This window comes from Embiotoca jacksoni, unplaced genomic scaffold (assembly GCF_022577435.1).
Source record: "Embiotoca jacksoni isolate LCO1_2020_lvr unplaced genomic scaffold, fEmbJac1.0.p SCAF_33, whole genome shotgun sequence".
Classification (NCBI taxonomy): domain Eukaryota; kingdom Metazoa; phylum Chordata; class Actinopteri; family Embiotocidae; genus Embiotoca; species Embiotoca jacksoni.
In genome coordinates, this window is record NW_027185385.1 from 1068433 (window position 1) to 1085466 (window position 17034).

Consider the following 17034-nt stretch of genomic DNA (forward strand, 5'->3'; position numbering starts at 1 on the left):
ATCTACATAAATGTTCCTCTAAAACAGAGCAGAAGATACTCGGTGAGGTGCTGAAGTGTTCACAGTGAGGATAGAAACACAACATGAACCGTGTCAAGAACAATAAATAGCTTTTTCATTTGTACATTATTAATGGAGCAATTTACATTTTTATTTTATTTTCCGTGTGTGCGTGTTGAATAACCTCATGGTCGCCCCCTACTTGTAACTGACTGACATGTCAGCTTTCAGAGCAGACTCATACTGTATGTTTAGAAATATGACACCAAGTTTTAATCACATGTCAAAGTGCAATATTTGCAACATGCACAATTGTACACACTTTAAACATTTCAGGAGTAGATCATGGATGGCATTTTAAGAACACACGTCGGGGATGTTACAAACAGTTACGGGTGTTCATGTACAAATTCAACTTAAACACCTTTATTCCTACCACATCGCATACAATTTTTAAATACGTATTATTGTCATTACATCAGATCTATGGAATGATTATCAACAAGACTACCTTCTAATATGTAGCAATATTAATAAAGATTTATTCAAATTTTTATGTCTTGATAGTTTTAAAATTTAGATTTTATGTCAAAATCAACATTGAAGCCTGAGCTGCTCTGTTAGCTCACTAAATCATTGAAACTCATTTATACAGTGGAGTTTCTTTCATTCTCTAAAGTTACATTTCAATTCAAATGTTTTTAATTTAGTAATTGTGAGTTTCGCCAGCATATTAAACACTCTTTTTTTGTCTTTTTTCATGATAATGTGCTGCGAGCCCTGTAACTGATCCTGTACCCTGCAAAGACGTCGGTATAGTTGAGGTATTGACTGAAGTTTTTCATGTCCCCGCTGTGTGGGTTGAAACTTTGAGGCCTGGTGGCTGAAACACAAACACAGAACAACATAGAAAAGTCCTACTTTACTTCTACACTGCTGCACACTGTCAGACCGCGTGACTCTCATCTAAATCAGCACTTTTCTTCTCGTAAAACGACTACATTCACAAACATCCCGCCACGATTGACCCCGCCCCCCCACAGGTGGGCTGTGGAGGCGGGGCTTCCGTGCTCAGTTGAAGGCTGGGTTTCGGACTCCCGACAGGCTGCTGATGGGAGCGCTCTTTCCTTTGAGCAGCGTGAGGGAGAAGATGAAGAAGCAGACGCTCATGACGCCCAGGATGATGACGCCGGAGATGAGCGCGCTCGTCACCGTGTTCATGTGAAACGCTGGAGCCTTCAGATGGGCTGCAGGAGCACAGACACAGAAACTGTTGGAACCACTCATACTCCCACAACAATGTTCAATACGTTCTCTTAAATTCAGGAAAAATGAACACAAAGTCCTCCACACGGAAACAGCGGCGAGTTACACACCAAGAAAAATGAAACACGATTTAATGTCATACTGAGATGGTTTGAGCGTTCGCCGGCTGTCGCTCAACTTCAGTTTCCTTCTCTGTGATCACGTCTGGGAACTCGGCTCGTATCAGTGTTTGAACACCACTCTGAAGGGCGGACCAATCAGAGAGCAGTGTCGGTGGTTGACCGCATTTGTCCCGCCCCTCCTTCACTGTGATTGGACGGCTGGTGACAGCGACGAGGGCATTGCGGATATTTTTCAACTATCAACGACCAGAAAGAAATCTCCGCACGTCGGGTTCAGCACCTCGTCAAACTGCAGGAGTTCATTTCAACAATTTAAAAAAATATGCTGAACTCAGGAAAAAACACTTTGGTTAGGTAGGTAGCTGCAGCGGGGGCAGAGTATCGACCGGGTTCGGCGTGAGCTGATTGGTTAGAATTGACCGGCGGTCTACGGCCAGCGGACGGGACGACTGCAGACGGTTCTCTGTGGAGCGTGAACAGAACCAGATTTTCACGGGGTGGCCAGAGAGAAATACACTTTAAATTGTGTGCACGAATTACTAAATCGAAGCCACTACAAACTAAATCATGCACACGTTTTAATTTATTTGTGCACACAAAATAATAAATTGTGGACACGTTTTAATTTAACTTAAGACAGCTGTAATTCAAGAGATGCAAAGGATTGTTGTTATTAAAAGACAATAAAGATGATATTGAGAGCTTGTGGATTACATCGTTGGCAACATGCTAACTTTGAGGATGTTATCGACTTTATAGTCGGTCAGCTGACATTTGAAGCAGGTTCAGTGACCTTCAGTGACCTTCATGCTGAGAGGAGAAACACTGTTTGCTGTACTGTCTCTATACTGTATGAACTAAACTTGTGTGCACAAATTAATTAGAACGATTGAATTAAAACGTGGAAACGAAATGCTATTTCATGCACAAAACTTAATTATTCGTGGCCATGATTTAGTTATTCATACACGCGATTAATTTTTTTAATCTCCCCATAAGTTTGGCTACACTCGTGTTTGACAGCAGAAAATGATTGAAGCATCCAAAGCAGCAGGAATCAAACGGCATCTACATCCAACAGTCAGAGGAGAGGAACATTTCTCTCGCTCATAATGTTCTGGACTGGAATCAGTTTCTTTTGTTCTCTCCTCCTGTGAACAATTGGGGTTTTTTTCAACCATCATTTTGTGTCATGAAGCAAAATAAGTAAGAAAAGTCTGACCGAGTGAACAAGTGGAGTTAACATACTGTAAGTTGCAATATAAAAGTGGATTAGAGTATATTATGGTCTGTACAGTTTTACACAGTTCATCTAATGCCACATTTAAAAGTGAGGACAGAGTGTGATGGCTCACCCAGCTGAGAGTTGTTGGTTGGAGTTTCATCTGTGGAAAAAAATTAAAAATGTAAGGGTAACACCATCACGTATTCAGGAGAGCGTCTTCATTTCATGAGACGCCACGATGCCTTTAGACTATCCAGGTCACTCTGAGGAGTTCTCTCCATCAGGGTCTAACCTGAACTCTGACACCATCCAGCACTTTATAATAAATCCAGTCTGAGGAACAGGCAGTTACAGACAGTCAGAAATTACAGCAAAGAAGAACTGTTCAAAATGAATCACTGTGCATGTTATAGTGTTTGATGTCGGGATGAATGTTGGTTCAGAGAGGAACTGTGTTTTCTGCATGATATCAGGTGGAAGAGGTTTGGAGGAAGAGTGAAACCAAACAGTACCGCTGCGCGTGATGATCGGCCCGGCGGTCAGCACGGCGTTTCCAGACGCAGCGTTGGACTCCTCCCCCTCCGAGACGTCCCGCTTCTTCCTGCTGCCGCAGATCTGAGAGACACCGCAAGTTAACACGACTGTTCTCAGTTATAGACTCTGTAAGGTGTGAATATTTAATGATTATGATGAACAAGGAGACATGGGCGTCCTCCAGGAAGGAGTCCTGACTGAAGGGAGTCACAGCCTGATGTTTCATCCAGCTGCTCTTCAACACTTTCATTAATTACTGTAAAGTTGAGGCAGACACATTTCATGAGGCAGGAATGTGTGTACTTGATAAATATTCAGTATTTTATTAAAACACCTCAAGATTATTTATTTACCCGGTACTCCAAAAATATGACTCCTCATTGAAAGTTAATCAATAAAGAGCTCCATCATGATGAAATGATTTCCATTAAGTTAAATAAAAAGACAAAACTGATTTTGTGAGGACTTGAAGCTGATTATCAGTTGTAGAAGAATTAAAAGTAAAAGTATCAGAACAAAAGTGTAAAATACCCATTTACTACTAAAGGTTCTTCGTACTGCAGTAGAAATACACACGTATTAAGAGAAGAACAAATACTTATGCAGAATGATGCAGAATTTAAATGTTATATACTATAATGTGTAATTTTCATCACTGTTGCGTTTAAGGAAACTACACAAGATACTAAAAGAGATACTAAACGAGAAACTAAATGAGAAACTACACGAGATACTAAACGAGATACTAAATGAGAAACTATGAGATACCAAACAAGATACTAAACGAGATACTAAATGAGAGACTAAACGAGAAGCTAAATGGGATACTACTAAATGAGAAACTAAACGAGATACTAAACGAAATACTAAATGAGAAACTAAGCGAGATATTAAACGAGATACTAAACGAGGTACTAAACGAGAGACTAAATGAGATAGTAAACGAGGTACTAAACGAGAGACTAAACGAGATACTAAACGAGAAACTACACAAGATACTAAAAGAGATACTAAACGAGATACTAAATGAGAGACTGAACGAGGTACTAAACGAGATACTAAACGAGAGACTAAATGAGAGACTAAACGAGGTACTAAACGAGATACTAAATGAGAGACTGAACGAGGTACTAAACGATATACTAAACGAGAGACTAAACGAGATACTAAACGAGGTATTAAACGAGATACTAAACGAGAGACTGAACGAGGTACTAAACGAGATACTAAACGAGATACTAAACGAGATACTAAATGAGAGACTAAACGAGATACTAAACGAGGTACTAAACGAGATACTAAATGAGAGACTGAACGAGGTACTAAACGAGATACTAAATGAGAGACTGAACGAGATACTAAACGAGATACTAAACGATATACTAAAGGAGATATGACGACTTGATGAATATAACAGGCTGATGAGCCTCAGATTGGATTTGGAGTTAGTTCCACATCATTTTTTATTAAAAATCCCCTCAGGCCAGTTTGATGAATGTTTACATGAACACTTATTACTATGCAGCTGCTTTAGATGGAAATCAGCTGATAGTTATAAAATACATCATATATAACTCTATGATCATGTGTTTATTTAACTAGTAATTATAATTAAGTAAATTTAGTGAAGTCAAAAGTACTGTATTTACTTTTAATATGAAGTGCAGTAAATTAAGTTATGAAAATGTGATATATGTATATGAAGTATAAGTACCTCAGAATATCAGTTAAGAACAGCACTTGTATGTGTAAATGTACTTTACACGTACAAGTGCTTTCACCATCACCACTTTGCTAAATATATACATATATGTATACATATATAACTATATATATATATATATATATATATATATATATATACTTCAAATATTTTATTTTATACCATATTTATTTTTTTCATGTATATTTATACTATATTTATACTACATTTACTGTATGGTATAAGTACCCACATCACTCATAAAGTAATCCATATCACTGATGCTCAATTTCTGTGCAATATACAATATATGCTGGAAATATATCACTGACGTGCAATAATTACCTGTTTTTGTTTACATTACTCTGCATATCAAGGTGTATTTATTTATTTTGTGTGTACAGCTCGTGTGGGTATTTACACTTTTTTTTCTAAAAAAAAAAAAAGTCTTTTTTATTCTACTCTTTTTAACTGCATGCGAATTTGTAATTGTGTCTCTCTGTGTACTTTTCTTTTTCCGACCTGTATTCTTAATCTGTTGTGAACTAAATTTCTCCGCTGCAGGATTAATAAAGTCTGATCTTACTTTGTGTGTGATTATGTGTTTTATTGACGGTCTGAAAGTTGAGCAGGTGAATCCGAGTTAAATTGTGAGTGTCTTTATGAATTGAGGCCGTAGATGTGTTTTAGAGATCCTGACTACATGTAGAGTTGGTCATGTGTGTAATTATCTCACTGGCATGAGCATCGGACAGTCGTCGGCTCGGCACAGCTTGGTGACGCAGTGCAGGAACACCGTGGACATCTTCTGGTTCTTGTGCTTCACAAAGCGGAACACCTCGAAGGCGAAGCGGCCCATCTGGCTCTTCCCGTTCTCAAAGACGCTGGTCTGAGGGTCTTTTTCACAGCTGGCTCCGGAAAGGAACAACGACATTATTAGACAGTAGACAGGAGAAGCAGAGAAACGCCAACACAGTCACAGGTGTTTCTTTAAAGGGCAGTCACCTGAAGAAGAGGTCGTAGCGGAGGTCGTCGTTGGGGTTTCCGGACGGCGTGGTGTAACAGTAGTCCATGAGAACGTTCCATCTGTTCAACGGGAGACAGGATTAAATCCACAGCTCCGGTGCTGACGTGAACGCTTCATGTGATGCTCCGACTCTTCTCTCCGTGAAGGTAAGAAGAAGACGGACGCCATGTTTGTGCTTTCATCAAATACAACTATGAAATCACAACCTCATCCACCAGACATTACCTATGTGGACGCTACTAATATTATGGTTTTAGTTGTCATATGGCTAGCCTGACATTTATGACACAATAGCTCAACAATAACAATAAATACAGCAAGTTTTATAAAAGAAAACAACTTGTTCTGTAAATAGCTGTCTTACTTATCAAAAACATTGATCTGAAGCTCAATTCTGGGGCTGTTCGTTAAATAGTTTTCTAATAAATGTAGAAAAAAAGTATCAACCCATATCAATTTCAGGCTTAAATGAACAACTTCAGGCTAGTCATGGTTCTAAACACCGCTCACTTCCTGGTTAAGCCCCGCCCCATCCGAGTACGGATATGGATACAGATCATTTAGATGGTTTAACAGATACCGATAAGGCTGTACTTGCTCGTCCCTAGCTAATATTAATCTATTTTCTTTATAATTACTTCTCTGACGACAAGTATATATCCATACACATATTACAGCACAGTGTGGACGGTGTTTCAGACGAGGTCAGGGAAACATAGTTGTTTTGTTTAAATGTAAATGTCTTAAACCTAAACTACTTTGAATTTGTTGAATATTTAAAGATCCGTCCGTCTGAAATGTTGTTATTTTTTTTTTTATTATGAACTGATTTGCATGTTTTGGCTTTGTGCAGTGATGCAGTGGACATTATGTCGGATGTTTGGAAGATAATTTGGTTCAGTATGGAGCTCACGAGATACACGAGAAGAAGTTGATGCAATTGTTTTTAAAGAGGACGAAGTAATTGAACGTGAATGTGGAAGGGTTGGGACATGATTTTCTAATAGTCATTATGATTCAAAATTTGATTAGTATCTGCGACTATCATTTTTCCTTATTCCCCATTTTTACCGGCGCCTGGTTATCATGCGTTACTCCCGTCAGAAGGTGGCGCTACTGTGCCTAAAACTTCAAATAGTTACGTGCGAATTTCAAATAGTACTTTTGTTTAAAACGTCCACCCCTCGCATGTGGAAATAACACTTTGGTCACTAATGATTATTCAAAACAGAGCTTTCTCTCGCAATATGAAGTTCACTGCAGCTTCAACTGTCAGCTGACCGACTATAAAGTCGATAACAACCTCAAAGTTAGGTTAGCATGTTGTCAATGATATAATCCACAAGCTCTCAACATCGATATTGTCTTTCAGTAACAATAATGTTTTGCATCCCTTCATTACAGTGGAGTTGTTAGTCAGACGAGCTGTGGAGCCGATCCTCCAACAACTCGGCAGGAGACAAACAATTAGATGCTAATTTTATTTGATTCATTGTTTTTTTTAAAGTTTTGCAAGAGGTGACAATATTGTTTCATCATACATAGGGACAAGTGAGTACACCATTATCTGTATGTGTTAAACTAACTAAATGATCTGTATCTGCATGCGCACTCAAAGGGGCGGGGCTTAATCTGGAAGTGGGCGGGGACCACCCTGAAGTTGGTCATTTAGGTCTGAAATACGATGAAATAACCTATGTTGTGATTTGGTGCTATATAAATAAAATTGAATTGAATTGAAATTGCAATTGATATGGGTTGATGAGAAATCGCTAAATTTATTATTTATTAGAAAACTATTTACAGAACAGCTCCAGAACTGAGCTTCAGAGCAAAGTTTTTATCACTAGAGTAAGAGAAATATAAGGGTTTTTTAATATAAATTGCTGTTTTTATTGTTATTGTTGAGTTATAGTTAGAGAGGAAAAAAAAATGTATATATATATATGTATATATACATATATATATTTTACTTTATAGATCGTTAGGCTGGTATTATGATTTTATTAAATAAACTGATGGTGTGAAGCTGTGTGATTTATTTATTGAAATATGCATTCAGCCTGAAACTATACCATCACTGAGATCGGCCAGCTGAGTGAAGCTATTTTAACGAGGAGCGAGCCGATGGAGAACAAGAAAAAAACAACCGGTGGAAGCAGAAAACAGATCAGGAGCTGAAACCTGCAACTCATCCGGTAAGAGAAAATTTCTCAGAGTAACTCGGCTGAAGATATTTTACACAACTCTGATTGAAACGAGCCGATGGTAGAAAGGAACCAGGAGAGTGGCGGGTTGTTGTTTATTCATGTGGACGCTGACAGAACGTATGTCAAGCTGCAGCTGTTTGCGTAAACGAGGAGGCGGGGCTTTGTGTGTAGATGTGTGCACACAGCTCGTGTCTGTTAGACGCCTTCGTCAACACGGACATTGACACAATTACTCGGATGATACTCGTACTCGTCTAAAGTACGTTATCCATACCGGATACTCGTTTCATCCCTACTTATACAGTCCCTCCAGGAAATCATGACCTGGATGTCGTTTTAAATGTGATTTAAAGCATGTAAAGCTCTTATTCTGACAGCAGATGTATTCTTTGTTTTTATATTCCAGTCACAGACGGTCTGTTCTGGAAAGATATGCCACTTTAGATTCTTTTTATCACTTTGAGCCCCAAAACAGTAAGAAAAACACATTACAGGTCAAATAGTGCAGTAGGATTATTATCACAGGAACTCACCACATTACTCTAGCAGTGCTAAAAATATATATATATTTCTTTCTTCGACCTGCAATTTTTTGTAATTCCCACAATTTTACCACAAATAAAAAACAATTAATTTTTGTAAATCTGCTGCAAAATAAAAAATTCTGATCACATAGTTTTTGTGTCGTTGTTGAGTCTTATAGCGAGTGCGGACATGAGATGTTGTATTGGACTTCACAGTGTCTGTTACATCCAGCTGTGTGTAAAACCTCCGTAGGTCTACAGCCTAAAACGTTACATTACAATTGTTGCTGCCTACGTTCTTCTCTGTTGTTCTGCATCGCGATCACATGACTTCACATGACATCCGTCTCAGACATCAACACAGTGCGCTTCAGATTGAGGCAGCACAACCACATGGTCAGCTTTAAAGAAAGATCATTACAGTAGGCAGCAAAAAGACTTAAAGAAACGTCCAAGTTGGCGTGAAGTTAGCAGCGTGTGAAGCTGACCTGTTGACTGAACGTCTACATGCTGACTGACCTCTTGTCCAGGTTGGAGGCTCTGACGGCGGCGAAGACGCGTGTCTTCAGGGTGAGTCCGGCCATTGGGATGGACAGCTGCTGGATGTACGAGGAGTCCTGCACAGAAACATTTCATCACATTTGTTCAGTTTCACTCCCTTCACATGTATCTCCTGTTTTCCATTTACCAGTCGGGTGAATTTAGCCGAAGGTTTGAAATGAATTGAGGGTAAATTTAGCATCATTTTACGCAATTACCGGATTAAAGGTAATTTGCTGCCTACTTCAGCTACATAAAAGGACATCTGAGACTCTGGTATCATTGCTACATCATACATGGATCATCATTCTCAGAAATTGATGCAATTAAAGGTATAAAAGGTGCAGATTAACATGAGCTGCAGAGCCTCTGATGCTCTTTGATGCTCCGCGGTGCAGCTGAAGAACAGAATCAGGTTTGATTGACAGGAACTTACATTGTAAAGCAGCAGGTTCAACGTGCTGATGAAGGTACCGTTGCTCTCCTTCACCGAGATCGCAGCCGCCGACCTTCAAACCAGAGCAAATAAAACCGATCAAAGCTGCTCTCAACATTTTTATAAAAAACGTTCCATTTTTATCTGATTATAGTTGGAAAATTATTTTGGTTTACGAGTATTCACAACATTAATAATGAAGAGCAGCAGCTTTATTCAGTCAGTCTGAGCACTTATTACAATCTTCAGCTTTAAATCCTGATTTTAAAACAAATCCCTACTTTCATGACAACATGTGCAGGTTTGAATTCAGGCTTTCTCTGTCCATCAGATCCTTTAAACAGCTGTCAGATGCAGGAGGCGACATGAAACGTCATGGAAAAAAGTTTACAGCTCAGAAACCTTTGTGAAGCCGAGCATGAAACATGTACGTTCAACTCTCAGGTTGCATTTTGGGTTTGTGTGTCTGAATACATTAATTATGCAAAATATATAAATAAAAGCAACAGAAATTCAGTACTAGTGTGTTATGTAATGATGTATTCGAGGTACTTCTTTTATGTTGTTCACACAGTTCGAACAATAATTATTATAACATGACATAATTAAAAAACTACAAAATGGCCATACAGATGAATTAGAACCTCAACACAAACTGAAAAGATTGAATTTGACAGTTTCTATTGCAGTGTTAGTGTCTTCTGCAGTTTGTTCATCTACTGTATTTAAATTTCCAAAGTGTCTCCTGACCTCTCATCACATTGTTGAACAGACCATCGTAAGACTTTAACATCTTGGACCATTAACAATTAATCAATATTACACGAGAGGGTAAAGCAAGCGCCGCGGTCTGGACCGCATCACCGCGGTGACAATAATCACATTAAAACAGCCTCCAGTGTAATACTGAGATTATACAACAAGTTACCAACTAAATAAAACATGTCATCTAAATGTGTTCATATTGAGGAACAATTCACTCTCAAAATATAAAAATTTTTGTTAGTGCGATCTCCGTTTCCATGGCAACACGGGGTACGACTAACAACTGGAAAACAATCAGCCGCATCAGTAGACTCTGATGTAACTTACGCAACGTTTCCTACTCCAGGAAGTAGTCTGACCCTTAGCAACCACCTAGCAACAGAGAGGATTTCTAGTCTCCAACTGAATAAATACAGAACATAGAAACACTAAACTGATCAGCTAGTTCAGTCTGGTTGGAACAAAGATATCTGATGAACAACGATATCTGATGAACTAAGATATCTGATGAACAAAGATATCTGATGAACAAAGATATCTGATAAACAAAGATATCTGATGAACAAAGATACCTGAAGAACAAAGATACCTGAAGAACAAAGATATCTGATAAACAAAGATATCTGATGAACAAAGATACCTGAAGAACAAAGATACCTGAAGAACAAAGATATATGATAAACAAAGGTATCTGATGAACAAAGATATCCGATGAACAAAGATATCTGATGAACAAAGATATCCATGTTCTCATGTGTTTTTAACATTTTAGCTCCGTGTCATGTGTTCAAACCAAACCGGTCCAGCTAGCCTCCTCTAGGATTGTAAGTGCGTGACTATCCGTGGTGTTACGGTACGGGTGCTCGGAGCGACCAAAAAGGACCAAAAGAGACCAGACTTCACCAAATGGGTCATTTAATAGAACTATAACAAGTAGAAACTACATTATATTACATATTATATGAAATTCTAATTCAATATTCCCACTGAGGAGGTGGAGTGATATTTCTAGTGATGAGCAGGGAGTGATGTCATAATGATTTGACCAATCAGATCTCTGGGTCAGAACCACTGGTTGTATGATTAGTCTTTGTCTCATATATATAACTGACTAACCTTCCTGTCAGTGCAGCAGAGAGGATGTGAGCAGACTTACGAGGCCAGCTGGGTGTTGTTAACCAGGTACTCCAGCGGGTAGCTGCAGCTGAACTTGTACAGCAGACCCGGCAGGTAGCTGATGATGGTTGGGGGGTCCGGCGTGTCGATGTACCCCGATATATTTCCAATCTGCACCAGGGACAGGTTCCCGTAGGCGTTGGGTCCTTGAGCCGTGGACACCTGCAGTGGACAGCATCACTGGGTCACAGGCCTCCATCATCTTACTGTGGCTGCAGAGCAGAGGGCTCAGCAGCATCAGACGTCCCTCTGAGTTACTAAAGCACCTCACTGCTCCCCAACTCAACACCTCCTCTTCTGAGGAACCGACCCGCTCCATCCAGCAGAACCCTGCAGGACAGACGGCCCACTCTGCTCTCTGAACTTTCTTCATCCTGGCAGGATCTACAGCGGCCACTTTACTGGGACAACCAGGGCTGGACTTACAACACAACTCATCACCATGACAACATCGATGCTGTGAACACGACAAATGAAACCCACGTCCCATCTGTTCTCTACAAACTGCTGCAAGACTTCAGCTGCTTTTAAAGCTCTCGGCTTCATTTGGCATTTGTTCTGTCTATTTTTAAATTCAGTTTATTTATAGCAGGAACCATGAACAGAATACATTCATCTCAGACAGAGGAGATGCTCTGCACCAGATTTAGCTACGAGCTCATTTCCATCTGCAGTCCCTTGTGAGGAGAAGAGAACACGATATTTCGTTCTACGCCACACTGACTAACAGCCCACTGAACAGGAAGAACATCAGAATATTACAGACATACATAAAGACAGGTTGTCAAATTTAAAATCAGTGCTGACAAGTCTGGTTATTAAAAATATTTTTTTTTATCTTGGCTGGAGAAGATAGTAAAGTCTGTGAAAGTTTTTAGATTAACAGGAAGTTTATTCCATTCATTGCTAACTTTAAAAGAAAAATCTGATTGTGCAACAACAGTGCTTCGTTCAGGGACGCTACAGCTTCCTCATCTCCGTCTGATCTGAGTGAGCTGAACGAAGCTCCTCAGAGGTGCAGCAGCAGCATTATTAAGGACATTTGAGTATTAAAATTAAGTTATCGTAACTTAATATTTTATATTTAGCAGGTATTTTGCAGTGATGATAATCTCACAGTTTCCTTTCCAGGACTTTTAGTGCCTGTTTGTGTATGTATGTGATAATTATAATATATATATATATATACATACATACATATATATATATACATACATACATACATACATACATATATATATATACATATATATATATATACATACATACATACATACATACATACATACATATATATATACACGTATATGTATATATATATACATACATACATACATATATATATATATATATATATACATATATATATATATATATACATACATATATACATACATACATACATATATATATATATATATATATATATATATATATACATACATATATATAATCACAGCACAAACCTCATTAGTGAAGTCTATTTTTTAAGCTTCAGTAATATTTCTTCGGTGCTCTTGATTTGTCTTAATTACCTGAACAACCATCATCATCATCATCATCATCTTACCACCAGGGCGTTGCCACAGGACTCCAGCGTTGCCAGGCTGATGCTGAAGATCACGACCGTGGGGAAGGTGTTGTTGTTGATGAACCCTCGGCAGTGGGCGTCTCCATGGCGACCGTTGAGGGCGAGATCAGAGTCCGTGTAGCCGGAGAAGAGAACGGGGCAGAAGTTGATCTTGAGGGTGATGGTCTGCACGCCACAGTACACACTGATGTCTCTCTCCGCTACGACACACACACACACACACACACACACACACACACACACACACACACACACACACACACACACACACACAGGTACAATTAATGAGTGACAAAGTAATTTTGTTTTGTAGATAAAAAGACTTTCCCCTTTTTAAGACAAGTAATTAATCCTGAATCTGCAAGTTATGAAATTTGTATTTGTGGAAAAAAAGTCTGAGTGCAGTTTCTTGGATTGGAGTCCAATAAAAGCATGTTGTTCAAGTCACAATAGATAATGAGCTGCTGTGTTATTCCCTCTTGTATGTGTTTCCTTTCTAAGTAATATCCATGTAGTATTTCTGGAACAGAGCGTGAGCCTTTCTGTGTTTTTCCTCACCGGGGAAGCGGCTGTGAAAGTTGGCGTCACAGTTGTATCCGTTGAACTGCGCTCCAGCTGAAGAGGCCTCACTAAACAGCAAAAGAATCAAAAATATATGTTCCATTTCAGCACCTGGAACAGAGCGAGAGTTTAACGTCAGACATCCGGTCCTTCATCAGGAAGTAGCTCCTTCAACACAAAGAAAAATAGTCATATTTTTGTCAAGAAAAACCAGAAGTTCCTCTCAGAGTCCTCATGTCAAAGATGTCTCTCCATCTACAGGTCAAACCTTTTGATTTTATCTGAAGCTTTGGCATCAAAGTTATAAGAAATAGATGGTTTGGATCATTTCATAAACTGTAATAGCTTATCTTGGTCCCATTGTCCTGTGAAATCCTCTTATCACATAATGGTCGTCAGTCCCGGACAGACTCGGTCCAGATTGCATTAAAGGAGTTCGTTCCTGACAGCCGCAGGTAGAAAACACCAGAACCACTCACCCTGGTTCCTGGAAGCCAGCGAGTCAGCGGTTCTCCATAAGCTTGGGACAGGCGATGGAGTGGTCCGCACAGCATCCCTACCCGGCAACTGGGAACGGGGCTCGGTAGCGGGGGGGGAAAAGGGAGCCTACACATAAGAGATTCATTATTTGAACATGTCAACAAAAAAGGGCTGTCCAGAGCCAACATGGGAAAGTCCATCAAATCTGAATGTGTTATACAAATCCTTTCACGGCGGCAGAAACATGAGCAGGTTTTGAAGTTTCCCACTCATATCCTTTCGGCCCAATCTGGCTCTGTCACTGCTCACAAATGGTTTGACGCCGCATGAGGTCCGGCGGCGGTGGGGGGGAGAATTATCTTTTCATCGCTCCAGTGGCCCCGGCCTGCTGACTGAGCCCTTCCTTTCTCCAGTCGGGGAGCGCTGAGCCACCGCCGGCCCCCGGCCCCGGGAATCCACACTCTTCATGCTTTGTGCGCAGCAGTTCTCAGTCAGCACAGCAGCAGGCGATCTGCTCGGCGGGGCCGCGAGCTGCTGCCGGCCTCCTACCTGATCCCCACGCTCGGACCCCGGTCACAGGACTCCCACCAGACCCACACAGAGCCCAGTTCATGGAGTTCCAGGGGATTAGCCCGGCCTCCATATGGACAGCAGCCTATGTGAGGGATCCTGTGAATATGGAACATGAGATGGAGGAACATCACAGTGGCGGGTTCAGGACAACTGGAGGTCCGGTGGAAAACAACAGAACCACTGCTCTGCTTTCTCTCCTCTGAAAATCCAAACACATCAGATAATTCACACCAGTCTCAGTAAAGTTATTCTTTCAAACATTCATTTTGTATTTGTCCTGAACTCAGCAGGTGTTCTCTTCTCTTACCTGATCAGACGTGTCTCTGGTGTCTCCTTCACTTCTTCACCAGGATTTCAGACTCAGGTGTTTGAGATCCTTCGGTCCAGCAGTGACCTGCAGCCGAACACATCCAGCAGCTCTGACCGTCGGGGAACGGCAGCTTCTTATTTCTAAGGACTTTGCTTATCCAGACAAATTGTAATGACGAGAATCTTGGACAAGAGAGGACATCACCTCACCGCGGTCTGATAGCCATCTAGAGTGCCTCAATTACCCACAACACATTTCAACACTCAAAACGGCTGAGTCTGAGAAGCAGCGGTCTTATCGGCTGGAGAACATCTCGGTCCACAGAAGATGGACCGGCTGAGGCTGAAGACTCCTTTAGGAAGCTTTCATCACCTCTCACAGCGACGCACCGTCACACAGCAGCACTCAGGTCCATGTATAGGTTCACAGGGGCCGGCACTGTGTTCAGCTGCTCATATTATGGGATGGACACAGGGAACAGGATGAAATAATGTATGCAGGTTACCTAACAACCTAATGAACGTTTAGTCATCACTGTTGAGGTCAGACCTTTGTTTTTCATGCCAACCAATCACCAACCTGTCAGCAAACAGTTCAACAACGTGCTGTTTGATGAGCTGTCGTCTGTTTAACAGCTGAGAACCTCCAGAAAATACAGATGTTGGATCCAGGTCAAATATTAGTTTTGAACACAGAAACAAGGGAACATCCAGGTCCACCGACCAGCATCAAGCACACACGTTCATTTTCAAACCTGTTTCTTTCATTATTTACAACAATATGTGGGGTCAGAGATCTCGTTGTGACTGTGGTCATCCCTCCTGCTCACACCGCTGATGAAAGACTCCATCTTATCTCAGAGATGGAGAACAAAGTGCAGTCCTCTCTGAAGTCCAGCTGCTCTGAGTTGTCCGTGACTCAGTGTTTTAGTACCTGGACAGACAGGAAGTCCTCTCAGACCCCAGAGATGTGGATGTGCTGGTTCACCGGTCTGTCATGAGGAGGTCTGTGTGCTGCTGATGGTTCATGGAGCGACTTGTTGTTCAGGTCTGAGAGAAAATCTGGTGTTCATCAGGACACGTCTCTGGTTCTTATAAAGACTTATTCAGATGTGTAAAATCCAGGAATCACTGGTAAACCTTTACCGTTGTTGGGAAATGTCCTTCAGCAAACAGAAAGTTCAATCTGCTCAGCTGCAACATTTCAAACTCACCTGATAATAAGTAATATTGAGCTTATGATACTTCACTATATACAGCATGTACTGTTGAATATGCTGCTCTCCATGAGTTTTTATTTCTGGTGGAGTTCAGATAGATTATTAATGATTTTAAATCCTTCAAAAACGGTATCCCACATGGATCAATATTAGGACACCTGCTTTTTAATAAGTACATAGATAATAGTTTTGTTCCAACTGTGTTTTTCCACTTTGACAATAGTTCCTGCCAGCAGCTCCTGTTTGCATCATTTTTAAAACTTTCCTATCGTAACACTTCACTACATTTAACTTTTCAAACAAACTGTATAAAATGCACCCCCACCTCAATATGATGATAGAAATATGAAAAACAATGGATTGCTATGCAAACAGACATCCCCACAACACCACACTAATCATTATCTAATGTAATCACAATCATATGTAAACTTGATAAATTGCTGTTATCATTCCTACCGGATCAGTATTACAGTGTGTTGTCCACATTTGATTATTTACCTCTGCAGGAACTGTTGTTCATCACATCCAATCAGTGTCCATCACTGTTCTCTCTCTCGGTGTCATTATTTGCAATTAAAAAGAGGAAAAGTAGAATGTACTTTGAACTTGAATGATTTTGCAAAGTGTGATGAGCATATCTCAGGAGAGTAAATTATACCTGTAAATATGTGAATGAAAAATAAATACCTTGACATGCCTTCATATGATAGATTTATATTTATATAAATTATGGTTGTCCTTCATTAATCCTTAACTTTGGCATCATATAC

The 17034-nt window shown here is 40.2% G+C and overlaps 1 protein-coding gene across 1 annotated transcript; it reads right to left on the bottom strand.

Annotated features, from left to right (window-relative positions):
- Positions 1 to 239: 239 nt before the first annotated feature.
- On the bottom strand, positions 240 to 14208 carry zpld1a (zona pellucida-like domain containing 1a). Its single transcript, XM_069165080.1, has 11 exons — positions 14159 to 14208; positions 13677 to 13790; positions 13098 to 13318; positions 11508 to 11689; positions 9587 to 9659; positions 9130 to 9227; positions 5855 to 5935; positions 5586 to 5757; positions 3126 to 3228; positions 2744 to 2773; positions 240 to 1247 (listed from the first exon to the last, which is right to left on the bottom strand). Exons 2-11 carry the CDS (start codon positions 13780 to 13782, stop codon positions 1072 to 1074), a joined length of 1242 nt encoding a protein of 413 aa, XP_069021181.1. The 5' UTR covers positions 13783 to 13790; positions 14159 to 14208; the 3' UTR covers positions 240 to 1071.
- Between the last annotated feature and the right edge of the window lie 2826 nt (positions 14209 to 17034).